This window comes from Strix aluco, chromosome 3 (assembly GCF_031877795.1).
Source record: "Strix aluco isolate bStrAlu1 chromosome 3, bStrAlu1.hap1, whole genome shotgun sequence".
Lineage (NCBI taxonomy): Eukaryota > Metazoa > Chordata > Aves > Strigiformes > Strigidae > Strix > Strix aluco.
Window position 1 is genome coordinate 48138570 of NC_133933.1, and position 27884 is coordinate 48166453.

General features: G+C 37.0%; 1 protein-coding gene across 2 annotated transcripts in view; it reads left to right on the plus strand.

Moving 5' to 3' along the window:
• ARID4B (AT-rich interaction domain 4B) overlaps positions 1 to 27884 on the plus strand; it is a 93397-nt gene that overhangs the window by 63201 nt on the left and 2312 nt on the right. The window contains exons 17-23 of one of the 2 annotated variants that reach the window (XM_074818450.1): positions 8577 to 8825; positions 15437 to 15521; positions 16396 to 16588; positions 19013 to 20224; positions 22049 to 22159; positions 24711 to 24926; positions 27244 to 27390. In XM_074818450.1, the coding sequence (XP_074674551.1) occupies positions 8577 to 8825; positions 15437 to 15521; positions 16396 to 16588; positions 19013 to 20224; positions 22049 to 22159; positions 24711 to 24926; positions 27244 to 27390 (2213 nt within the window). The remainder of the gene's footprint in view (positions 1 to 8576; positions 8826 to 15436; positions 15522 to 16395; positions 16589 to 19012; positions 20225 to 22048; positions 22160 to 24710; positions 24927 to 27243; positions 27391 to 27884) is intronic. The other variant, XM_074818451.1, reaches the window with a different exon arrangement.

Here is a 27884-nt window from a genome sequence, read left to right on the forward strand (position 1 = left end):
ATTAACTCTTAATGCTTTTTTCTGGCCCATTAAGAGTTGTGACAGAATGGCGTAGTTCAGTATATTGATTTCTGATTCATTGGTAATAGTTCTTTTTTACTTTATTAAGGGTTTTGATTTCCATATAACAGATTCTGAAAGGATCCTTTTGTAAAATGTTTTTGTCTTCCTAAATATTTTCAGTTGAGATTACTTTGACAATTTCTGTAACTCAGAAATGCGGAATACAGGAAAATCAAGTTTACTTGAACTCAGAGCCTTTTCTCTGTGGATGTGATTTCATTTGTATTCTATGTGAATTTTTCTTTTTAAAAAGACCAATTGGTGGAGTTTGTTACATTAGTCATTCTTAAGATGAACTAGATGAGTTGTACTGTAACAGATTTGCTAGATTTTCAGAATTATTAAAGACTGATTTTACAATGCCACTTTCAAAATATGTAATTAAACAGATGGAAAACTTTGCACTGCTTAGAGAACAGCAGTTTTTAAAGTTCCCTAAACTGGATTCGTATGTGTGTTTGTTTGTGACGTTACTTTGTGTTTATTTATATACTTGAAGTGTACAGTGGCTTAGTACTTACCATGCAGCTATAGTAAATGGTACGTAAGGTTATAAGCTGCATTTGCTTTTCAGTAATCCTTTATTGTTTGGGATTTTTTAAAATCTGTATTCATGTCCATTTGGGTTATTTATGACATTAAAAAATGTTACGAGTTTTCTTAGTTTGTTATTTATGAAAACAACAAAAAACTAGAAAATGCTATTTCCTCTTAATTTTCACCAATTCATTTTATTCGTAATTGAATGAGTTCTTTTCTCTCTACTTCTCTTTACTCATCCAGTAAAAACTTTTAACTAGTATTTTGCTATTCTGATTCATGAAAGATTGTAACAAGTTGCTTAGAATAGAAAGCATAACTCTAAAAATAGATGTAGGTGGTGATGTGGTCATTGCTGGGGCCATATGTTTCGAGGAATAATTTAAATTTACAAAACTGAAACATTTGTAGCAGTTAAGTCTGTAAGCATTTGTAAGCAGTAGTGCTGTTAGTGTGATTATTTCTCCTTTCTTCCCTCTGAGGTTGATAGGAAGTACAGAATGCACTTGTATGAACTTTAAAGAGATTTTAAAAATGCCACTGTCATCCTAAATGCTAAACAATGTTTTTAGTGTTTATACCATAAAAGGCATAAAAGGGTTTTGGGAACCTGGTATGGCTGGTTGGGATGTTGCAGTAGACATTGTATTCCCCCTATCCTTAACTTTATGGGTGATAAGTGGCAAAGGTTATACAGAGGGGAAAATGCTGTGATGTGAGTTCTTTGAACGGAAATACAAAATGAAAAATGCATTTTTGTAGGTGGAAAACTAATCACACACACAAAAAATAGCCAAAATGTAATAAAAATAGGTGACTGTGGACCGAATTTTTGTCAGTGTATTTAAAATGTATTCCCGGAAGTCTTTTTAAGCTGTGGACCATCTGTCTTTCACAGTCCTAACCAAATAAACAAATGAAAGCTAATATAATATAAGGCAAACTTGTAGAGCTTGCTATTTGAATTTATGTCTGTAGGACTTTTCTCATCTTCATGTAGCTTATTTGTACGTAGACACAAGGAACCAAGAGTGCAGAAAAACTTCTGGGCTCTCCTTGCTGAATTTCTGTTGGGTGGACTGGATCTAATTCCCAGCTTCCAGATCTCAGGAAGTACTACTGGAAGTCAGGGTTGTTTATTTTCCACAGGTTTTGTTTCTCTGTGCAATCCTGTGTATCTTGACCCTTTGAGATTGCTGCCACTTGAATCCTGTGGTCCCTTGTGCACAGACCGTAACAACATGATGAAGAGGAAGAAAGGCTGAATGTCGTTCTTTTCCTTTCTTCCTTAGAGTGCATGTTTCTTGCCTGCTTGCGTGTCAGTGAACACTGAGAACAGAGATGCAAAGGCAGCTTGCCCCTTATTCTGTACATGCTTTTCTTGGTTTTTCCATGGCTAGTGGAAGAAGCATGTGCTACATACAGTTTTGTGCAACTTCTAGTCATAAAAACAATTAAAAAAAAAAAAAAACCAAAAAACAAACACCCAACCAAAAAAAAAAAAAAGGCCAGTAATGTGTTATTTTTCATTGGGCTGTCCCAGAGAGATCTTTACAAAAATGGCTTGCTAAACCCATCCTTTTTCCTAACATACAAAAAAGTATTCATTCTTGATCAATGAATAAACAAGAAAGTTTAAAATCCTCCTTATTCTGAAGTTCCTGCTAACTTCATGTTGTGGAAGTAATGGTCTTCAAATGTATCGTTGCATAGTTGGTGCAATTTTCCTTTGTAGCATCTAACATTAACTGTTGTAACTATTCAAAGAATTGAGTGAAAGCCAACAGATTAAGAACTGAGGGACTTTTCTACACAATGAACAATGTAAACAGTTGAACATGTTCCCAAGAGACTGAGGCCAGGAGCCTAGCAGAGTTGTTTTTTTTAAAGGTGTGGGTTTTTTAATATAAACTAATAAAATAAAAAGTAAGTCTTTAAAAAGTTCATAGTAGATGCAGTTTGTGAAGTGAAGAGTAGGTTAACTGCTAGTTAACCGATATTAGTAAGAAGTTTTTTCCAAGATCATTAGCTCCATGGGTTTTTTTGTTGTTTGTTTTGTTGTTTTGGTTGGTGGTTTTTTTTAACACTTTGCTCTAAAGCACCTGGGACGGGCCACTGTCAAGATCTTTATACTGAACTGAAAGATTAAGTGCTCAGAATCCAGATAATTTTGCTTTACAACAAAAATTTGCATCAGACTTGTTTATTGGTAGTACTTGGATTTTTGAGGTGACCAGGCAAAATTCTTTGAAGTAATCCCAGTTACAGTGCAGAAAGATTGCAAGAGGCTTTGTTCCTGTGTTTTCCTTCTTTTGGCTGATGTGCTAACCAGGAGGGGCTGCCATCTCTGGATCCTTACCCTGCCCTTTCTCACCAGGCTGTCATTTTCAGTACTCACAAGTAGTTCTTACTTGGTTTTATGAAACTTCTTGGATTTATTTTTTTTTTCCTTCTTGAGAACTGCCAGTTTTTCTATTTCCTGCAAGGAATGCATGAGCAAATGTTCTTAAAGAATACTTTAGAAACCTAAACCCTTCTGTTTGTCTCATACTGCTGGTTTAGGTCTTCATGGTATGGGGTTGTCTCATATTGCCAGTTTAGGTCTTCATGGTACGGTTTTCTGGGAATTGGTACTGTCATATTTTGACAGTATCAAAAGGGAGAAAATGCTAAACCTCTTTGGCTAATAATCTTGAATGGAGTTAAACCATTCATTCACATGCAAGGGAAAAATCTTAATCTTTAAGCTGTTATATACATCGTTACATGCAGTCATAGCATTTGCCCTCCTATAAGCAGTAGGAGGGAGCTAGGAATAATAAAAGCAGTAGTTGAGAACTAGGTTAAGATGGTCATTGTTTCATGTGAAGGGTTTTACTAGGGCTTATTACCCATGTAGGGTAGGGTGACTGCCTGCTGGTGCCTGTGCTGGTGGTGGCTTCTATTTGTAGAAGAGTTAAATTTTCTGTAAATGCTTGATGGGGATTTTCTGATAGCAATTTACAACAGGATTATGTAATAGTCAGAAGCTCCATTTCACATATGGGAGATAGCAGATTGTTAGAGGCAATGTTTTCTTCAGCTCTTTATCTGTTAAAATGACATATCAAAGCTTTATGGTGGTGAATCTAAAATGGTAGCAGGAAGGTTAAAATGTTTTGGAGTGAAGGAGATCTGATACAGAGGGCATATCTTCTATCTTCTGGATTAGTGTTGAGAACTATATATTGAGATAGCTTTCTCCAGTCTGATTTAGGCTTATATGGAATTGATCAGCTTGGAAGAAAGGAGAGAAATGCGTCGTGTTCATTGCACAGTTGGTGTGAACATCTGCTCTGAATCTTAGACTGTTGGTGTGTATGCAAAAAAATACATTTTTAAGAAGTGTACTTGGGTAGTTTCATTTATAGGAACATATTTCTAGGCTCTTATTTGTGATGTGGGTTCTATTTATGTATTCCGGCTGCCTTTGTATTGGGAAGGAAGTTTTTGTGTAGTCATGTTTTCAGAAACAAAGTCTATTTGATTTAATTTTTTTTCTTAATATAGAATATGCACTGATACATATATGTAAGAATTGCTTTTGATATAGCAATAAGATGCTAATGACACAATAATGAAGTGTAGAGTGGCAGTGTAAATGTACCAGTTCTGTGTGTGCATCACGTTGAATGGAAGGGAGGTGTCTTTGATGTGGAAAAAGTGGTTCTGTCATCACATTTTACATAGCTTATGGTCACTACGGAGGTTGTTAACCATGGTAGCTGTCACTGAGGCTTATGTGCATGGGTGAGCCCTTAAGCATTCATCAAATATTAGATGTTTTCAAGCTGACCGTGAACCACTGCCATAAAAATGAAAAGTGCTGTACTCCTCAGCCAGACTTCTAAACCATTAATTGTGCTTTTGAGGAATGTTTCAAAATACTTCAAAAAACCTTGGCTGAATGATTAGAAGCAATAACATGAGATCCTTTCATTTGTCTTCTCCATATTAGCAGAGAAAAACACTAGTTACACAGTATATGCTTGCATGGTTGAAGTGAACTGTACTACTCTCAGATGTGATTCAAATCCCCTTCCCTCAGAATGATGGACCATAAATGTGCATTTATTCATATTTTCTGTGTGTGTAGACAGAAGTCCTTGGAGCTTTTATTTTTAGGTTTTCTTTCCAACTTCAGAGGGGAGACAAATACTGGTGAATTTTGGGGATTTTGTTATTTTGATTCATTAAAGAGATTCTAGTGGCATGGCATAAGTTCAGGTCTTAATGGCCTCTCTGCCTTAAAACATAAGGGCATCTTAATACAGCTGTAATTGAGAAGTCAGAGTATGAAGGAGACTCGACATCTTCCAGCTCTGTATATGAAGTAGAGGTTTTCTAGGATGAGAAAAAGGGAAAAAGGAGGGAAACAAAAATAGAAGCTAATTGCTAAACTTAGAGTGTCAATTACACTGGAGTTTATTTCTGCTAGTGGTTCAATTAACTATAATGACTTAATTGAACCAATAATTGAAATAATCTTGCTTCCTCAAGTTTTAGAATAACCCCTGAAAAAAATAATCTTGCATTTGTCATCTCACCTGCTGTGTGTGCTAGCATGGTGTGTCAGGAGAAGTGTATTGGGGTAGGATTAGGTTTGCTGCAAAACAGGCATCCTAGGAGGCAGATCTAATGCTCCAAATCACACCCTGTCTTATAGGTTTCACCCGGGCTTTGTGATAATGCTGTGTTTAGTGCCAGAGATTGTGGATTGAAAGACGTTTGCATGATATTGCAGTTTCTTCTGTGGTATAACAGCATGCCCTATTTCATCTATTAATGACATCTATTCGTTGATATACTTACCCTTATTACGGGCTTGTTGGTGTTAAGTCTTTATATTGACTGAGAGTTACCTGCCATATGTGTATTTTTGAACACTTGTAGTATTTTTAGCCTTTTAATGATTTCACGCTGTACTTTGGAACCAATAATAAGCAATATTTGTATGATCTAAATGTTTTAATGGTTTTACTTTATTAACAATTAATTTTGCATTTTAATTCATTAATTTCCTGCTTCTGAAGGTTTATATCCCATTGCATGGGAGATGGGGTGAGGTTATTCTTTAGTCTGTGGTTGTAATTGGAAATGCTTTCCAGTCTTCTTGATAAGCTTTCTGGTGGTACTTTGGTTTCTGGAAGTTACACTTGCATTGCTGTGTCTCTTACACAGTGTGCATGCACATTATCAGCTGCTGCTGCCGCCAAGAGGCTTGTTTGTTTGGTTTTTTTCTTCTCTTCCCCCCCCTGCCATGGGATTTTGGCTAAACAGCATTAAAGGAAATCCGATGTTCTCATGCATACATACATGGACAAATGAGCTTATGACTGTGCATGCTGGATGGCTACAATCACTATTTTATCTTACAAACCTCTGTTTCATGACAGTCATAGCTTCTCCTTCATCTGCACTGCCAGGTTTGAGCTTTTTTATGGCCTTGTAAAACAACATCTTTTCTTCCTTGCAACCGTTGGAATATGTTTTGAGTTTTGTTGTTGTTCCAGGAGCTATACGAGTATGCTGTTTTTTCTGCTCCAAAATGATGAATGTTCTTTGCTTTTGTTTGGTTTCCTAAAACCTCCAGTTTATGATCTCTAACCAAATCACTCTTCAGAACACTTTTTAATTGCAGCCGTCTCTGCTTCCATTTTGCTTTTGTTTCCTGGCATTCCCTCCACCTATGTACAGTCTGCTCTTCACATCTACTTGACCATCCACGTTACTCAACTTCACAGTGAGGGTTTCACACATCTCTTCCAGAGAAGTTCTGGTATTGTCATGGAGTCTTTGTAGGATCTCTTGTTGGGACACCAAAAAAGCCATAGGGTGATTAAAGGTGAGAGAGACTCCAAACTTGTTCAACTTCCACTGGCACCATCAATTGCCAGTGTCTGGAAAATCCTGATTCTCCCCCACAGGCATGTTTTTCTTTGCAGAGAGCATTTAAGGATTGTGCCACTAGTTCTTGGGGGGAAAAAGAATTGTCAAAATTTGGTTTGTTCCAATTCTGAAAAGTCTTGTTAGTAATGGGAAATCACAAGCTCATCTCGTTCTCAGAGCAGTGGTGGCTCTGCTCCTAATGCCAAGTTTTTTTAGCTTTTGTATGATAGTAACTGTTAAGCTGAAATTAGCTAGGAATTTTTGATTTAGTGCCACAGAGAGTATAATTTAAAAGCATTTAAATTACTGGTTGGTACTTTCTGTTGTTAGCTGTGGAATTCTGTTCAGGAATTTTTCATCTTTGGGGACCTTTTTAGTGATTTCCTTGGGAAGTGAATTTTGCCATGTGATGTGTAATGGAGATGAAGTAAGCTTTCAAAGCTCATTCACTTAAGTTACATTTTTAACTGGTGGTTTTAACTTCACTAGCAAAGGAGCCCACTGAAAGTACATAATAAATTAAAAGTCTTGGCCTTTCAGAACAAAACTGTCTGGTACATGCTGTGTATCACTGAATAGGTGCATCTTATGTGATTGGATTTAGTTAATACACCAACAGAAGGAATATTTAGCATTTGTCTCAGTGTTTACACACACACACACACACATATATATTTATATGTATATATTTATATGTGTGTGAGAGTATATGTATGGCAGCATTCATTTCTGAAGTAATTTCATTAAATCAGTGTGGTTATGCTACAGTTGAATTTAGCTTATTGTTCTGAATTCTCTTTTGCCAGTTAATTACATAATAATACTGCAGTTTTACTTCGACAAAGAAGCATTTGAATAATTAAAATGTTATTTGATCCTTTCATGGAGAAAAAGTGGCTTGGTTTATCTGAGTATTTTTTACTGAAATTTCATTGGAAGATTTAGATTACTAATACAGACATTTGTGTTTGTGACATTAATTTAAATACTGGTATGAATCAGACTTGGAGCAGCACTTATCTTCTCTTACCCAGTCTGTAATATATCCAAACATACCTGTTCCATGATTCAAGATTTTAAATCATTAGTGGTCTGTGGCTATTTAGTAAGTGGCCCTAATCGGTTCTGTATTGCACAGAGCGTGGTATTAGAGTGATGTGAGGGCCAATAACATTGGTTTGTAAAGCTATTTAAGATTAAAAGATTTCCTCCCCCCCCCCCCCCCCCTAACTTTTGTAATGTAGTCTGCCTCTTTAAGCTGGTTGGAGATAGCTTTCAGAACATTGAGCAGTCCATAACTGCCACTGACTGAGACTAGCAAGATTTGTGGATTCTTAGTGCTTCTGAAAATTGGTCCAAATATCTAAAATGTGTTCAAAATTAGCTTACTTTCAAGAACAGTGAACACCTGCTTGTGTATTTATATAATAATCAAATGCAAGTTTGACTTATATTTAGAAGACTCTTAGCATAATTGGTGAGTGACAGGGTCATAAATTAGCGGAGGTTGCTTGATTTGCTAACTTGCATAAGGTTGTTTTGTGATTTTTTTTTTTTGCCTAAAGTCTGGCTTTGGTTGCAGTCACTTCAAGGTGTTGAGATTATTTGTTATAATAAAGCAAGGATCTTTTGGGGAAGCAGGTTTCAAGAAGCACTTGTAAAACTTGTAGGTTGAAAAATGGAATTTAGGGAAATTTATATTGAGAAGGATAAGTTTGAAGTGAAAAAAACGTATTTTAGCCAAGGGACTGCATAAAAGAATCATATAAAGATGAGTTTGAACAACTTCTGCTCATACAGATTTTGATGGATTATTTTTTTCTTTTAGTCAAGTCATTTTTGCACATTACAATCACTGGATTTTGTGTGTATTACTATATCCTGTTTTGCTGATATTACTCGGCCATAGTGCAGTTTCACAAATTTGGAGCCTGCTGTTTCCCAGTCTCTAGTGCATCCACAATATTTATCAATATATGTGGGTTGGAACTGAAAAGCTTATGAAGTATCTCATATTAACTCTACAATTTTTTAAACCTTTCAAGAGATGACACGAATAAGGAAGAAGATGAAGATGAAGAAGAAGCAGAGGAGGAGGAAGAGGATGAGGAGGAGGAAGAAGACAACAATAACAATGAGGAAGAAGAATTTGAATGCTATCCACCAGGCATGAAAGTCCAAGTGCGGTATGGAAGAGGGAAAAATCAAAAAATGTATGAAGCTAGTATTAAAGATTCTGACATCGAAGGTGGAGAAGTCCTTTACTTGGTGCACTACTGTGGATGGAACGTGAGGTAACTTGAGTTTTAGCTAGTGATTACTTCTTGAATTACCTCTAAAATACACTTGTGTATTTTAAAAAACTAAATTAATAGACATCTGGAGTCCTAAACTTTCAGTATTGGTGTTCTGTGAAGGTCATTGTACTGTATGAAACTATTAGATTTTTAACACTATATAAATGCAGTACTTTAGTTACTTAGAAAATCATCTTAAAATTACTTGTTCAAAGAAGGCTTCCTTCATTCCCCATCTTGTTTTTATATCTCTCCATACAAGTGACAGCTCACTCTTTCACAAATTCCTCCTCTGGCTCTCTTAAGCCGATTTTATCTCATACAATATTTGAATAGTGCACTTAGCTGAGTCTGTATACACGCTCTTCTCAGCAAAGCAGAGAGTACATTAGCAGTATGGTATTTAACAAGAGAAGTACAAGATTCTTAGTGGCAAAGTAGTGTGCAGCAAATAATTGCATTTCATTCAGATCCAATTTCCACCCCTTCCCATCCCTCCTTCTCCCATGGCTGCCTCAAGCTTCCAAACAAGACTCTTCTTAGCCTAGTGGCTTCATATGCTTTTCTTAATGTATGCAGGAGTATATGCTTTTTATTGCTTTAATCTAGCATTAATAGAAATAAGTTGAAGTATTAATATATTTTTGCCATTTCAGATCACTTGTCATTTAAAACTTGAAGCAACTTTGAAAGCAGTAAACTACAGCTTCTGAGTGGCTTTTAAGCCATTTACCAAGTCACCTGCTTTTTTCCTCAATGTATCTGCTCATTGTCCTCAGCTGTCATCTTTTAAACTTTATTACAGTGTTTATAAATCTTTAAAATATAAGTTTGAGGCAAATCTGCTGTACTTCCTATTTTTTTTATTTTTCCTCTTCTGGAAAATCTGAGGCTCTTGTGACCTTCTTCTGTCGTCTGGACTTTGATAACCATCCTACCTCTGACCGAGAGGGCAGGACAAATCTCATTTACTCTGTGCTAGCAAGATCTGCTAGCAAAGGTCACAATTATGGAAGCATGATACTTATCTCCCTCCCTTGAATACACCTCTTTGCATCTAGGCCTGGTGATTTCCAGGACCATCTAAGCCACTGCTGAGGTGGAATGGGTCGATATTTCTGGTTTTGATGTTGATCTTCTGCAGAATTTTGATCTACATACATAGCAATCTACTGGAACATGATCTTTCACATAAGCTGTCTTCAGGCAACATTTGTAAGCGTAGTGGACTATGAAGTTAAGATACTAGGGGAGATGCAGCCTGCTCATGATGGGATTTGGATTGTGACTAGCATTTTGGTCATTACTGGGGAGGACTTCCTTATGAGTGTAAGTTGCTGAAATTTGCATCCTACTCGCTGAGGATTACTGTGTACCATTGCAAGAGTTTTCTTGCTTTTAAACTCTTGTTTTGGAGTTTACATGTAAACACAGAATTTATTTGCTTTTCTGAGTGAATACTATGCTATTATACATGCTATGAGGTGAGATGATCAGAGTTTTATTTGAGCAGTACCGCTTTAAATCTGAGGAAAGGAGAAGTGAAAAATGAGCCTTCACCTTGGAGATCCCAGCACCCTGGTTCTTAAAGGAGAAATCAAGATTCTGTTTTTTGAACTCTGCATTTTAAACAAATATGTGGATATTAGACATCATTTCTGTGACTAGGATATATTTGATAAGAAAAGCATTTTTAGTAAACTTGCACTCATTTGAGAGGTGAGGGGAGTCGTTTGGTCTTTCTGGCAGCAGGACTTGCAGTTATATTCTTACCTGGTGTTTCAAAAGAGCCTCTGAAAGAGGGTGGGAGAGTAGGATTCTTCACTGAAAAAGATATGAGTGATTGAGATTTAGCTATGAGACTTGTGTGCGGACTCTGCTAAATGTGGCTAATTTTTTTAAATTCAAGTAAAATTACTTAAATTCTTGGATTTGACAGTAAGAGTGGGTAAGCCTGAGCTTAAGGCAACGTCTAAATGTTTTGGTAGGTTAGTATTGTGAAGACAAGTCTTGTATGATGTAGTAACTTGATTTGGCTTTTAGTCAGTCACAACCTGGAAAAATAACTGTTTTACTTGGATAGGTAGCAGTTCCCTCCTTATTCATTGTAGCTTACGTTTAGTGTTTATCAGGGACAAGTACTGTAACATTAGATCATGGGATGTACTGAACTAGGATTTTCTGATCATCCAGGATTTTTCTAGTTCTGTTGTTCTCCTACCCCTTAAAGCTGACTTTCCTGCTTTTCCTTTTGATCAGTATGCCATTTAAATGGCCTGTTCTTTATACCCATAAGTCTGAGCAGGAATCCTAAATAACTGCTAATGTTTCTTATCAAAAGGTAACTTCAGTATCTAGAATTCAGAATAATAGTGTGAGTGTGTGTGTGTGTGTGTGTGTGTGTGTGTGTGTGCACGTGTGCATGCTTTGGGGTACTTGAAATGGAATTTAGTAAACTTGGTATTCATCTTTGTTAGTATTTTTTAAACACTCTGGAACCAGTGACACTAACCACTGTGGAACTTTTTTTTTGTTTTAAAAAAAGTAAATAGAAAATACAGAGATGGAATATAACTTCGCAGCATTGTACAGCTGTGCTACTTTATGCTAAAGGATGTTGTTATTAGCTCCTGAGATTCAGGTGATATGTGTCTCTGATAAAGGTAAAGAATTGTGTTCAGTGGAGCCTGACTTGTAGTGAAAGGGAATGGTAAAAATCCCTACCCTGTTGGAGAGAACTGTTTACATTGCAACGTGTTAACCAGAAAAAGCTCATGAGAGAAACTGTATTTCTTCTAACAGTCCAGTCGTGTTCTGAATTATGTATGCTTTATGTGGAACTAAAACTTCCCTGGGGCCTACAGTGCCAGTTCCTTCTGTCATAATTTTAATTTTCAGCTGCCAGTGCAAAGAAAAGTTCATTGTATAAGTGTCTGAGGTGAATTTCTTCTGCAGTATGTTCCCAGTAATTAAAGACAGAGAGTGCATATTCAAAAAGAGCTTAGATTGTTCTAACTCTGTGTTGTATGGTACAATATCACATGTTATTCTTGAATGTTTCAAGTGTTTAAAACTAAGAGTTACTATTTTCAACATTTTTTTCTTTACTTCAGAAATCTGAATGTGAAAGTGCTAATTTCTGTCTTGGTCTGTTTGAAGCATTAACAATGTACAAATTTTATACTTAACAGTCAACCACTGAAATGAAAGGAACATATGTTGCCATATTTCAGTTTCCTGAGAGTAGTGTATGTCATGGGGGGGAGTATTATAAAAAAATAAATGGAACAAAAAAAACCACCCCAGAGTCCTCATCTAATATTCCAGTATTTGGTTATAAGACTAAATCTCTTCCTTCTTTGATCACAGCCGAAGAAAACATTTGATTCTTCCTTGTTAGCAGATACAGACAGTACACTGGAACTTTCAGTGAATTGCCAAGGCTTGCTAGTTCCTTGAGGTCACTTGTCTTCCTGAGAAAGTGGTACCTTTGCTGGTATAAATCTAGAGGCTGGAAAAGTACACTTTCTTCCTTGTTTCCCCTCTGGTACTTATGTGGAGAATTGACTATGCAATCTCTGAGAATATGTTGTGGTTTATTTTAGCCTGCAATCAGTACACATGAATGTAATAGAATCAGTAAATACTCTTACGCAAAGTGCCAATTATTTTTTCTGCTATATAGGTATTAATTTCATTCTTCCTTTTTTCCTTCCTTCCCATTCACATCCACCTTTCTGACAGGCATTCATTTTAACCAGTAAGGTTAAAAGCATAAAAGCTTTTCTCCTTACTGGGCTCATCTTTGTGTTCATTTTGGTAAGGCAAAGGGGATGTGTCTTCTGAGGGCATTCCAGCTTATCATATGAAGCCTTATTTAAAAACCAAGTAATTAATAATTTCTTTATCAATCACTCCTCTTAGTTCTCAAACAAGTCTGTGCAAACTCTTTTAAGGAACACCTCCCCATCTTACCTCCTTCCTCTCCACAACTAGCTGCTCACTTTAGGGAGTTGAGGTAAGCAAGTGTGAAAGACAGCACTGCAGTAAAATGACTCAGGTCTTCTGGAAGCATGTACTTCTTGTAATGAGAGCCAATGAACTTCTTTCATAATGTTCTTCGTTTTCTTTTGTGAAAGACTGTCTAAAGCAAGATTAATGATGAAGTAAGTTTTCCTATTTTAATAAGGTGCAGTTCTATAAAGAAAGGCTCTAGTCTCAGTCACACCCGCTGTTCAGATGCAGCTTAACATGTGGTGTGCTCGCTCTGCAGCTTTCAGGGTGCTTCTCTGTCATGCAGTAGAGGAGACTGTAACTTAGGGTCAGGTTGTCAGCGGTGGCTTGGGATGTATCCCTTTTGCAGGATCTGTTTCAGCCTGCGGTCCAGTTGTTGCAGGTTTAGGCAAACCATATGTATCTGATATGTGAGTAGTGAAAGGAGCTGTGCCATGCAAAGGTGTGAAGTGTGAGTATCTGATTGCCTGGAGAGGAATTAGCCTGTGATGCTGAGCCTCCTTGCAGGGTCTGACTGCAGTTCCAGGTGTGGTCAGGAGTAGAGCAGGATATGCTCTGGCCAGGAAATGTGGCTGTCACACATAGGTTTTCAATTTGTGCTCCTTGAGATGAGTAGTTGTGACCACTGCCTCTGATATATAACATTTAAGACCCTGTGGTATCTACAGATACTCTCTTAAGATTCTGCACTTCCTCTCCTTCACGTCAGTATGCCCCCTAGTCTATCAGCTGTCGTTCCAACAGGCATTACAATTACCTTGAATCGCAGACAGTATGTGCAGTGCACAGACTTTGCACAGGGGGAAGGTTGTTTTCTTATTGGAAATGCATAGAACGAGTGAATACAAATTCTGTATTATAGCAACATGGTTGAGGCAGAAAGGATGCTGTCAGAATAATTGCTTTTCACCGTGTATTTGTCCAGTCCTATTGCTTTTTCCTGCATGCATTCAGACCTAATGAAATACTCTTACATTTATGTGGGTTGCAAAGTCCATTTGGCAGTCTACTTAGCGGTATTCCTTCTGGAAAGCACATCTTTGACTCTAAGAATGATTACTTCAAGTAGGGTTTCCCACAGTCTCACAGAATGAGGGATTTTTCCATACTGGAAAGTACTCTGCAGAGTTGTATTTCAGTTTCAGAGAGAAATCTGAGCCTGTTCACCTATATGTCACCTGGTAATAGTACAGTTACAGCTGTATCTGCAGCAGTAGAGGTAATTTTTTATGTTGTAGTCTGCCTGGTCTGCTGCTAGATTTTGTGATTTTTATTGTCACATGGAGGGGAAAAAAACCCCCAAGAAATTGTTTTGGCAAACAGTTTTTCAGAGACTACTACTACTTCATTTTTCACTGTATTATTATGTGAAATATAAGTTAATAAATACATTATTTAGCTTCTGGAATTCCTTGCATTAGTCTTAACTTAGAGTATATAGGAAAGCAAGTTGGAAACTTGCATATTATTCTCTCATCCTTTTTAATTTATATGTCAATATTGTAGATATAATTGGCAGTAGTTGCAAAGAAGCTGAATTGAGACTGTATTAGGAGTCGTCATATATATTGAAATGGTGACTAAGTAGGCCCAGCTGGAAAGCCAGCATGGTCATGAGCGCATTGTGCTTGGCTCCGTTTTGTACTAGTTCTCTGATTGAGTGTGGTTTTTCTGGTTGGTTGGGGTTTTTTATTTTTATTTGAAGTTGGGTTCTTTGGATCTGTTTTCATGTTTACCTAGGGGGATCAGAGTTTGTGTGGCTGTACATTGAGGCAAAAGTTAATACATACTAATTTTTAACTGACCTACTTCTTATTCAGACAGTTCTTGAATTCACGGTTGAAGTAGGACAGCAGATTATGCTTATTGGGGGAAAAAAAATTGTTTGATTCTTGATGTTTTTCAGAAATACACAAACTGACAAGTACAGTACCATAGTTACAGTATAGTCTTACTAAGAATGTACTTCTCTGGTCTTGGATTTGTATTTAAAAGGTCCAGCCTTAGATAATAAGACACCTGTTGTTAATATCTTGGTGCTATTTAGTATGTTTTTGACTAGTATCATACTGATATAAAATGGAAACCTTTAACTGAAAACTAATAGAAAAGTGTTAGTGTTAAGTGACTCCTAAGTGTCAGTCACTCCAAATATCAGCTTGCAGACACTCAGGCTCAAAAGAGTTTATTTTTGTTAACTGGTCACATTTTATGTAGTTGTAATAGTTTATTGTTAAGGTTTTACAGTGTATGTTCAAAGTATACCTCTTGGAGATCCACATAGAATTACTTTGGTAATTTGTTTTACCTATATACATGGATTTCTTGCTGTTCAGTGCAGACTGGAAAAATACCAGCTTTCACTCTTATCTATCAGTGTGAAAAACCTTTGTCCTATATGTCCCAGCGTACGAAGAATTGAACCTTAGCAGAAACTTCACATACTGAAAAGTACACAAATGATGACTTTATTCAAATTCCAATTCAGTTTTTTATATGGCTAACAATTTTCTTTTTCCTCCATTAATTTCTCCTATGATGTTGTGATTATCTGCTTAAAAACATAAATGTGTACAATTTTTGTTTGCTTTTAGGTATGATGAATGGATAAAGGCAGACAAGATAGTGAGACCGGCTGATAAAAATGTACCAAAAATTAAGCATCGAAAGAAAATAAAGGTAGTTTCTCTCCCTTTTTCTCCCTAACTTTGCTTTAATATATTCTTAAGTATTCCCCACTCTCCAGCCCCCGCCCCCCCCCCCCCCCCCCTTTCATTGGCCTAAAAATGGTTGACAGTAAAAGTGACTTCCTAGCCTTTTAAAAACTAAAACTTTTTTCATCAAGGTTTTATTTTGTCACTTTGGGGTGGAGAGGGGAAGCTTCACTTTCCTTCTTTCTTATATTTTTAAATGAAATTTATGTATGCATGTATAGAAAACAAATAAGGAGGATCCATTTTATCATCAGTGGTGAGAGCCAGCTCTGGGGGGTGAAATTTGGGAGCTCCCTCTGCTGATTCTGGAGAGCAAACCTATGACTAGTCCATGTGTATGTGACTATCATTTTATTTCATAGCATTTCTTTCAAAATTCATTCTTTTTAAACAGATATTTAAGCTTAGGTTATGATATATTCCATGGGCAGTGGGATGTAAGGAAGCTTTTCCTTCTGCTGTAGATGTAAGTGCTCCTCCTGCCCTGCCCCAGCACCGTGGCCCCTCTGGAACCTGAGTTTTGTTCCAGAGCTCCCTGCTCATTGTGACAGAGCAGGGTGTCATAGCCCTGCCCTGCCACTGCTGAGTCTGGCATCCTGCGGTGCTGCTGCTCCTACAGTTCTGAATGTGTTCGCTTTCCCATTTGTTTCAGTGGTGACAAAGTTCCTGTTCTCGGTATAAATGTCTTGGTATGGGTGTAGAAATGTATTTGTAATCTTTTAAACAAAGAGGAAAGCTTCCCTCTACTGTTTAAGATGACTGTAAGCATTGCTTGATTGTAATCTATGTTAAGATGTATGCTCAAATGAGAAGAGTTTTTAATCTTTTCTTTCACATAGAATAAAACTGACAAAGAGAAGGAAGAGAAGTATTCTCCTAAAAACTGTAAATTGCGCCGTTTGTCAAAACCACCTTTTCACACCAGCACATCACCAGAGACTGGGTCCAAACTAGACAGCACTGAAGCCAAAAATACTGAACAAGCTCCGATTAAATCAATAGAAATTACTTCTATCATGAATGGGCTACAAGGTATTGTACTTAAACTTCTAGTTCTGTAAATGGCCTTTATAAACAGTAGTAAATTACAATGTAGAACAACTGATGCAACTTTACACTTGAGTCTGTCTGGCTAATTATAACATCATGTTCAGAAATAACCCTTGGATGAAAACAATATTGACAGTTTTTGAAAACAGGTATTGTGGATTCAGTGTATGTTAAGTGTCTTAAGAATTACATCCTTAGTTTTGCCATCCTTTTTTTGTTTGATACACAGCAAAGCATTTTTGCTTCCTATACTATTTCTAAATTTTTAATTTTTGATTTACGTAATTTTTAGGACCCATGGTGGTTTTTTTCCTTGAAAAATGGAATTAATAAAACTAGGTTTCCTATCAGCGTGTCTGTTGTTCCTAACACTGTTTTCCTCTTCCCACATGTTTACAGCAGCATTATAATAACTAGTTGCTTCTCTTCATCCTTAGTCTAGTGCATGCCTCCAGAAAAAGAAATCATACATAGTATAGATAGTTTGGGTAACCACCAATTTTTGTGAAATCTGTATGAATTTAATAATCTTTCAGACTTATTTGAACTTGGATAACATTCGCCACTGGATTTCAAATTCGTAGGTAGAATAACAGTCAACATACTCTATTAAGCTTAGTTTCCTTAGGAAATGAGAAACAAAAAGCAATTAGCGATGATGATAATGACACTATTATTAGTGCTATAATTAATCTGTAATTAACTTCTGATTACAAAAGCACAATTTGACATACACCCTCTAATATTTTTGAAAGCTAAATGTTTTCCATATTATATTTAATTTCCAAAAATGCTTTCAATTGTATGCAATTCTTTTATAGTTTAAGTCCACATAGATTCATGCTGGGGATTATTTTCTTTTCCCTGTTACTTGTGGGGTTTTGTTTTTAAGTATGAAAGGCTTTAATGTTTAACTATTTCTTTTTCCTCCTATTTTGGAACTGCTTGCTCAAAATTTCTACAGGTTTTTCTTCCTAAACTGGAATGATTAATGCTATTGTATTCATCTTTTCTTTGAAGGGCACAGCAAGGTTAATAGGTTGAGAGGAAAACTTGATGGACCTGATTTTTGGTTGTTTTTCTGTGTGGTGGTCTTGGCTTTTATTTCAAATGGCAAATTTTAATACCTCTTATAATACTAGTGTAGTTTTGTTCCTCTAAGGTATGAGAAAGGCAAGTCCATTTAAAGTGATAGAGTTCTTGGAGCTCTAGGCTAAAACATCTATTATAAATGTTTAATTAGAAAAAAGCAAACAACATTGAAAGGGTTGTGTAAAGCTTGATTTCAGATTGAGTTTTAGAGTAGAATTTAACATCCTGCCTATCTTAAAACAAGCCAAGAAGAACATCTGAGGCAACATTTCTCAAGGTATTTTGTCCTGTACACCTCTTCTCTCTGTTAGTGTGCTGTTCACTTATGTGCGTCCTATTTCAGTAAACCTTTTTTAAATGAGTGAATTCACCTTTGATCTCTTCAGTGAATGTCATTGACAGTGTTGCTTTTTTTCTCGTTGGTTACATTATCATATTTAAAGAGGTGGTGAGTTTTAGTGAGGAATTGAGAATGAAATATGGGAAGTAGGATGAGAAGAGTTAAACTAGCTATGCCAACAAAAATGGGTGAGTTACAAATCAAGGAGTTAGCCATATATTTGAGCCAGTTCTCACAGTTCTCACAGTTCTCATTGTTTCTCCTTGTATCCATATCTTTTCCCATTGGATGGGCTTGTTGTTGATTCCTTCTCCATTATATCTTTCTTTTTCTTTTCTCAGTTTCTTTATTCCTGACCCTGAATTTTGTTACTGTTGTCCTACACTCATTGTTCATATATTTCTCCAAGTGCCTTTCATGATTGCTTTCGCTTCCTTTTTCCAGGCTGGTCATCAGGTTGCTTTGTTAGAGATTATCCACTGTCTTTGATGTTGTTCTGTCCTTTTAGACTGTGGATTCTCCAGGGAAAATGCTCTCTCGGTTCTGGGCTTTGGAAAAAGGGCAGATAATGGTAGTATTTGTAACCCATAAGAAATATTTAGAGTTTTTATGTTAAGCACATCTTTCAATTTCTGATTTGGTTAATTAGGCAGAAGTTTGTATTTTATGGATTGATGGACTCTATGCTTTCTCCACCTCTTCAGAAATTCCTGGAGATGTACTGTATAATTCAGAATTTTCCTAGTTCCTAATCTAGCCCTTATACCTTCTAATAGAACAGGAAATAAGTTTTTGAGGTCTTCAGGAGGTACCATTTAAAATATATACTACTAGAGATCCCTGTAGCATGTGTTCATATCTGTACAGTTTTCTTTAATTGTTTTTTTAAGAATTCTTTGTAACCAGAATCAAGACAAACTTTTCTTGTTTTGTGTTTTTTGTTTGGTTTTTTTTTTTAATTTATTTTTGATCAGCTTCTGAAAGTTCTGATGATAGTGAACAGGAAGATGACCAAAGTGCCCCGAATGTACATGCTGATGGCAAAGAGGAATCTCAACATGAAGCTGTAAGCCAAGATAAAAATGAACTCTGTCTAAAAGAAGAACAAAGCGGTTCATCCCTCCCAGAAGAAACTAAAACTCTGACAGATGTAGTAGTGCCCAAGTCAGGATCGAAATCCCCTGAAAGACTGCGAAAAGAGATGGAAGAGTTATCTGAAGATACTGACTCTGATGGAGAAGACGAAGCCACAAAGAAGAGAAAGGATGTGAAAAAGGAGGTAGTGGATAAAATAGCAAAACCACAGGTAAAACGTGGTAAACGAAGATACTGTGTTGCAGAGGAATCTTTAAAGACTGTGTCACCTAATAGAAAGGATGAGAAGTCCAAGAACAAAGACTCCCTTAGTTTAGAAAACAGCAGTAACAGTTCCTCGGATGAAGATGAGGAAGACAAATCTAAAGTGAAAATCACTCCAACTAAAAAGTACAATGGACTAGAGGAGAAAAGGAAGTCTTTACGGACAAGTACTTTCTATTCAGGATTTTCTGAAGTGGGAGAGAAAAGAATAAAGCTTCTCAATAACTCTGATGAAAGGCTTCAGAACACCAGAGCAAAGGATCGAAAAGATGTCTGGTCAAGTATTCAGGGACAATGGCCAAAGAAAACACTGAAGGAACTGTTCTCGGACTCTGACACAGAAGCTGCTGCTTCCCCTCCACATGCTGCTCCTGAGGATGCTGCAGCAGAGGAGCAGCTTCAGACTCTTGCAGAAGAAGACATTTCTTTGCCTAGCTCTGAACTTGAAAAATCTTTGCCAGCTAGTGTGGACATTAAACCTGTTGAGGAGAAACCCACTGAAGTGGGTGAAAAGAAAGTTGAATTTCCAAGCAGTGGCAGTAATTCAGTGCTAAATACTCCTCCTACAACTCCTGAGTCACCTTCATCTATAACCGTAACGGAGTCCAGTAGACATCAGTCCAGTGTCACTGTCTCTGAGATGCTGCCACCAAATCAAGAAGAGATACGAAGCATTAAAAGTGAAACAGATAGCACAATAGAGGTGGACAGTGTGGCAGGCGAGCTGCAAGACCTCCAGTCTGAGGGAAATATTTCTCCAACAGGTTTTGATGCCAGCGTCAGCTCCAGTAGTAGTAATCAACCAGAGCCAGAGCATACTGAAAAAGGTAAAGGAAAGGGTAAACAGGGCTGTTTTCAACCTACCCAGCTCTCATTTTAGCATTGCTGATGTATTTTCATTCTGTTATGGTTACACTTCTGGAAAGTTAGTTGTTGGAAGAAGTAGTAGCCTGCTGTTTACTTCAAATGTGTGGAAATGGCATAATCATCTAGTGAATAAAATTTAATTTGCCAGGAAGTTTCTTGGCCTTTCATTAGGAATTGTGATGGTTTCAGTGCAGAATAAAGTATATAAAATAAAGTTTATACTGGACCTGGCAAGAAAAGCCCAGAGCAAACTGTAATACATTGTATAAGGAATTATTGTAGCAAGATGGATACATTTTGAGAACCTTGCTTACAAGTAGAAGATACTGTTTCTTACATAAAATTTTGATTCTTTGTAAGCTGTTTATTTGGGGGGAGAAAGTGCTAATTATTGCATGCTCAGGCAACCATTTTGAACTTGCATCTTATGAAATTAATGTTTTAAAAAAATACAAGTCAAGCTGACAACAATCATTGACCTTATTAGCCATGTTTCACTTTCAGATGTGATTCTGCAGATTGAAGTCCCTATCCTGAGACCACTAGAGAATAGGGGATAATAAACACTGCCATCACTTGTGCAGGTGATGTCAGTGTACTGCTGCCTACTTTTTAACTCTTTACAAGTCTGGATCAAAAAGCTTTTTTGTGAAAGTCACTGGCTCTTTTACAGTTCCATCAAAAGTACAGCTACTTTCACTGTGTTAAAGTGCCTAAAAAAATTATTAATACAAATTTAAAAAATAACGTGTCTGAATATAATCCTGAGATGACAGAACTGATTTCTTCATCTCAACAGATTCCAGTTGATAACTGAATTTTTTCAAAATGCTCTTAATGTGTGTTACATTCATCATTCTGTTTGAATTGTTCTTTTGAAAGAATGCAACAAAATGTGTTTTCTTAAACAGAGGAGAGAGTTTGGAAGAGGTAAATATGTAGCACTCAATAAATACTCCTGTATTGCTTTGTTAATTATATATGTGTAGGTTTAGAACTTTGATTTGTTTGCTTTTTTGTATAAAAGGAAATTACTGCCACATGAGAAAAGTTCTACATTATTGCACAATACTACTTCTACATGCATTAGACTTTAACTTCCTCTTTGATTTTGTCAGCATGCTGTCTGTTTTAGAAAATGGGGTTTCTTAATTTAAAATGGTTTTGTTACAGGAGTCATTTTTAATCTGTAAATCAGGTGGTTGTGGAACAACGTTTGAACAACTCCTAAAAATTGCTTTTTTAACAGGTGTACTAGAATTCTTTTATCTTCCTTTTCCCCTTGTAATCACAAATACCAGTAGACTTTTTCCTTTGTTTTTTGTTTGCCTTTTTTTGTTGCTTTTTTAACATTATCTAAGATTACTGATCACAAGTGATAGTTCCAGTTTTTTCTCACAGCTTCCAAGTGCAACAGGCTTTTTTGAACATTTTTCAGTTCCATTAGTTCTTGATAAGTTTTTCAAATAAATGTATTTTAACTTAATTTACTGTAATAAAAAAATAAAAATCCATGTGGTTCAAGAGAAATTCTGATGATGCATAGGGGGAAGTACTTGCGATCATCTTGCATATGCACTTTTAACCAACAACCTTTGTCTGTTTTCCATCCTCCTTCACCACCTCTTGTTGATATAAGTAGAAAGCTGAGCTGTATTAAAAGATAGGCAGGCACAATCGCATTGTTGTCTACAAACTTAAGCTCTGAAGAGGTTTTTTTAAGACTGAGAAAAACACAAGTGCAAGTATTTATTTAATTTGTTTGTTTGTTTTCCTAATTATAGTCTGTACAGGCCAAAAAAGACTTAAAGATGCTCAGGGAGGAGGCAGCTCCTCAAAAAAACAGAAAAGAAGCCACAAAACATCTGTGAACAACAAAAAGAAGAGTAAAACTAGTAAGTACATCAGTTCAGTGTGAAATGAAATGTGTGTCATTTGTTTGAACGATTGTAGGAGATGAAGTCCGGAAATAAAAAATGTATTAAGACAAAATGTTCTCATCAGGGAATTCTTAATACTGCTTAAGTGAAGAATCTATCTTTGCTGAATGTCAGAGTGTTTTTAAATGTTTTGTTATTTCTGGACCTATTTCTAAGAGGCTGTTAATATCGTATGAATCAGGAACACTAAGAGAGCAAGAAGAGCAAGTATTTCACACTTGGTAGAACTGGGACAGGAATCTCTGTGGCACAATAGCTGCATGTTTTAGAGGGGATCTGGATGAAATTGTAGTTTGTATTTCCTGCAAGGTGAGTTTTTAGAGGTTAATATCTCTTCCAGTAGCAAATATGAGAATAATTCCAGAAAAATATAGGCTCTATTTTCTCCTTATATCATCTGTTACATCTTCAGTAAGTAATGCAACTTTTGCAGCTTTTTTGTATTTGTAGAAGCTAATTGGAATAGAAGCCACAATGCTGGGGAAGAGAAGCTTAATAAAAGCAGAGGTGTATTAGAGAGACACATGCACACAGTTCAGGAGACGGCAAGATCAATTACTGTCTCATCTCACTGTTAATAAAAAATACCAGGGAACAGTCAGCTGGAGTGTGAAGCTGGGAGGATAGCTCTGTTAAATCAAGGATAGAAAGCATATGCTATGCCTTTTTTCTCTCTCTTTCACCACCCCCCCCACCCCCCCCCACCCCCCCCCGCCCCCTTTTGTTTCCTTTAACAGGTTTTACTAAAAGTCTGTACTTTCTGGTCTGGTATTTGCTTTCACCCCACCCATCCTTCATGTTGATTGATCTCCTTCACGTTCTTTAATCCATTTTCATGCCATTTCACTAATCTCCTCCTTCCATAATCCTTATTTCTTCCCTCACACCAGGAATTAAAGTAGCAAAACAAACTGAATTTGCAGAACTAATACACCATTTTTAGCCTTGCCATTGTTTCCTTGGATTTGGTGAATTTATCCCTATTTCTCAACCTATGCTTGTCAGGATGTTTCATGATTATTTTTTTTTCGTGTTTCAAAGTCATGATCTTTTGCACTTCAAAGCTAGAATTGTTTCTTGTACCATGTACAGTCCTTGGTGTGTACGCACTCTTTTTGTTAGACTTCAGGCACTGTTGTATGTAATAAGGGGAATAAATAGATAAAATGTGGAGTCAGTTGCGAGCAAAAAATGCTTTTTGCAAAATTCAGGTATATCAGTTAAAGCTGCTTTTTTTAGCAGCTTCCACTCCTGCCTTTGGATTAAGCCAGCAGAAAACATCAGCCTTGCAGCCAGCAGAGTTCTTTCATACCAGATCGTAAAGACCACAACCAAAAGAGACTTTCAGGGTTCATTTTGTCAACAGTTAGGGCAGGTACAACTAAGACATAAGGTTCTCTTGGTAAATATTAATTGAACATGTTTTTTAGACATTATCACGTCTTTTAGACAGATTTTGTTACCTTGGATTAGGAAGCTGAATTCAGTTCAGCCTGTTGCTTTACAGTTAAAGTTATTTCAGTGTGAGGTGAAATTCTGTTTTGAGTCACCTGAAAATGTTTTTCTGCAATTAAAGAATTTGATCATCATGTCTGAGGATTTTTGTAGATCATGTCACGCAAATCCATATTATTGCTAGTTGTTTTAGCACAGAAAACCTAAAATGTTTACTCTTATTTCTGCTACATGTCCTAGGAATGCAGTGAAAAGCTTGTCTGTAACTAGTACCTCTATAACAGGTCAGAGGTTTGTATATATTGAATGCTGTATTAGAAATGAATATTAAAAAAAATAAATGGAAGATAGGACATAACAATCAGTCTTGATAATTGTTTTAGAAGAAGTATAGTCCCATAAGCAGAAATACATGGGTAACTTTTGCACCTACATTGATACATGGACTTCCTCTTTGCCTTGTTTTCTAATGTAGGCAATTTATTTCTGGATATGATTTTAAACCAACAAGTGTGATGCTGTCTTGAACTGTTCAGGGAGTGGAGTGTTCCTTCACTATACAGACCTTTTGAGCAGCTAGATTGTATTTGAGAATTTCCTTACAAGTAGTGTGTCCCTGCCCCACCCCCTTACGTTCTTGCGTACACATTTTCAGCAATATCCTTACCAGTATTTGGGATGGGTTGTGGAGCCACAGTCTGGTACTTTTATTCACCCTCTAGCTCTGTTTGGTTCCTGTAGGTCCACATAATAGCTATGAATCTACCTGCACAGCAACTCACTGGACGGTGTTTCCAGTGAAGGTTTCCCTTTCACAGCATGCCAGAATTAGCAGGGCCCCATTCTATACCTGTCTTTAGGCGCTAGTGATGCAAAGAGCTGTGTGCTAAGCTTCTATACCAGGATGGATTATATCATTTTTGAGTAAAAGGATTTTGGTCAAATAAACTGATGTTGTATGAAAATCAGCACAGGGGTAGCTTCTGATAAGGTTTGGTTTGGGCAGGAAGCTTGCTTTGTTTTGTAACAATATATCTTCTTGTTTCTTCAGCAAATACCAGTGACAGTGAAGAGCTGTCTGCTGGTGAAAGTGTGTCCAAGTCTCAGTCAGCAAAATCGGTTTCTACTGGCATGAAATCTCACCAAACCAAATCACTCGCAAGAACACAATCTCCAGGAAAATGTGGGAAAAATGGAGAGAAGGAGTCTGATCTCAAAGAACAGAATAACCGTTTGCCCAAAGTTTACAAATGGAGTTTTCAAATGTGTAAGTACTTTCTTCAAAACAAGCCTGGTGTGGTCTTGTGGTATAGTATAAGAAGGCTTTCTGAATTTTGATATTTTTTTTTCCCCTAAAATTATTCGATTTTCAGTTTGCTTGATTTTGTGATAAATCCTGATTTAAAAATTTTAAGAAAAGAAAAAGAAAAAAAACAGTTGTTTGGTTTTTTTGCAATTGCAATGCAGGAAGCTGTCTATATTGTACTCTTCCAATACTGCTTTTCGATATGGCTCCTATGCTGACTTGCTGTTCTTGCCATCCTGTGCAGACCTGTCATTGTGGCATGAATCCACTATATGTGCTTCTTGTGTTGATATTTCCGTGCTGTTTTACTCCTCATTCTGTAGTTATTTTTCAGACACGTACATGATTGCTTTGTAACTTTTTCCCCCCTTCCATTTTTGCCTTAGTGAACCAGGACATGTTTACTATTTCTAGTAATAAGAACTTTCAGTGTGTTTGTGTCAGTCAGATACAGGTACAGTTACAGTTAGGGGTGAGCAGTGTTGAAAGGATCATGCATTCGCCTATCAGAAAAACAGTTCAGTAGCTTATTAATGCCTTAATATTAATACATCTTCTTAATTGCTTCTGTGTGTGCGTGTATGCTATTGCAGCATTATTTGCAGTGAGGAGAAAAGAGAGGTATGATAAAATAGTAGTTGATTGAAGCTTTCTTCCTCAATATAACAATAAGCAAACAATTGAAAATAATTATTTAAAAACAAAAATTTGCTAGTTTTAGCCCTCTCTCTTACAGTATCTGGGTATTTAATTGTCTAGTCAGCAATAAACTGTCCTTAGTACTGACCATGGATGTATAGCATTGCATGAGTTGTTTTCCCCTTGCTTTTAAAGGTTAAATTGAAACTATGTGGTGTGACTGATTTAAATTACTTTTTGAAGTAATCCATAGCATCTCATTCAGTATTCACAGATGACCTTAGTGTATGTCAATTTTCTGAAGTTCTCGAAGCGTTATGCTCTGCGCTTTTCTGCGCTCTGTCCCAGGCTGTGTGAAGACTGCTGTTCCTCACGTAAAGTGGGAACAGGAAGGAGCTGGCACAGCACACTTTTTATTTTTTTGCAGCAGCATTCTTTCATGCCCAGGGAATTCTCCACTTAGCCACCTGTTTCTGCAGTGAGAGAATCTGACCCTGCGTTATTTTCCTCTCCAGCCCTGAATCTCAGTGTTACTCTACTTTAAAAGTGTTTTTCTCCTAGTACTTCTTCACAGTCAAGTTCCATTCTTCTGCTCTTCAGGACAGTGTAATGTAATGGGTCTTTACTGTCACTTACCGGCCTGCTGAGGTTTGTGGGGCAGATTTCCTGTGCAACACATCTAAAGAACTTTTGCTCCTTCTGTCCTTTCTACCTTGCTACATTGCACATGCTAAATTTGCCTGGCAGAAGTTGGGCTTTGGTGTGCTATTTAACACATTTCTGCTGTTGTGGAGGTCTAAGACACTTGCAACGTCTGTGAGCTTTCCTCATCTTCCCACAGCCTACTGTAGTTGTGGCTTTTCATCCTTTGGTGCTACCTTCATTATAGGTTGATGAAGTGCATTCTGCACCCCACATTAGTTTAAATGATTCTTAAATGTCTTTGAATGGAGTGTCTCCTGTGTGGCTTACCTGAGGCTGAAAGGGCCTGAACAGAGATAGTTCTTCCTACCTGTGCTCCCCACAGCAGTGTGCACACTGGGGAGAGTTCCCAGCTGGAAACAGCCAGAGGGGCTGTTCCTGTGCTGGCTGTGTCCATCGACATCCCCGTGTGGGATGCTAGCAAGAAGGTCCTGTAGAGTTACACCTTATGGCCCATATGCCATGGACTCGATTAGAACCACCTCACAGCTATTCTGATTCCTGTTGTAACCTGCTTGTTTTGTAACAACCAAGACAGGTTGGGCAAGACTGACCTTCCTGGTGAATTAGGCCAAACTGACCTCTAGTGAGGACTCAAAACAACAGGCTCAAAGCTAGTTTTGGCCCCTATGTCTGCACCAGTTGTCTTAATTTTTTTTTTTCTTTTCCTTCATACAGGGAGGGAAATGCATGCATTTTGTTCCTCTCACACTTTTTTTTTTAAGGAAGTGGATCTGGTGGTATCTTTTAAAAATAATAAAAAAGGAACAAAGTTTGTGATAATAGACAGCAGCTGTTGTTGCTGTGTTTCTTGGCTTTGTGGTGTGCTACCTCAAAGCACATCATAAAGATCTGAGCACTTCCCACTTCACTGAAATTCAGAAGTTTTTTGAAAATGCTTCAGTACAATAATTAACAGAGATTCTTTAACTTGCAGCTGACTTGGAAAATTTGACTAGCGCTGAGCGCATAACAGTCCTCCAAGAAAAATTGCAGGAAATCAGGAAGCATTATCTGTCCTTGAAATCTGAGGTGGCTTCCATTGACCGAAGAAGAAAGCGCTTAAAGAAAAAAGAGCGGGAAAGTAAGTGCTGGGAACTAAATTCCACTTCTAGAGGGCTAAATTGCATGTCAAGTTATTAAGGTGTCAACAAGAGTTGGATAATTTTTAGGGAGATGTGTGCCATTAGGAGTGTGGTTTTGTTTGGCTTTTTTTAAAAACAATGTGTAGAGTTATTTTATGATCTTTAGAAGGTATGGTTCAGATATCCAGTGACTATGTAAGGGAAAAAAAGCATTAAAAAGGCATGCAATCTATTTAATGCTGTTTAGACAGAACTACTTAATACAGAAAATATAAACAGAAAAAGAAACTTTTCTAAGCAGTGAACAAAGTATCTAAGGTTATTAGTAACTTACAACTTTTCTTCAAGTTACACAAAAAGTTACTATAGCATTTCTTGTGTGTCTAGTTAGTGCCTTGCCTTTAGGATAAGTGATTTATTTTGAGTTCAAGGAGACTATCAATTAAATCTCTCATTTCCCTGAAGTTGCTTTACCTATCGCTGTAGGGAATGT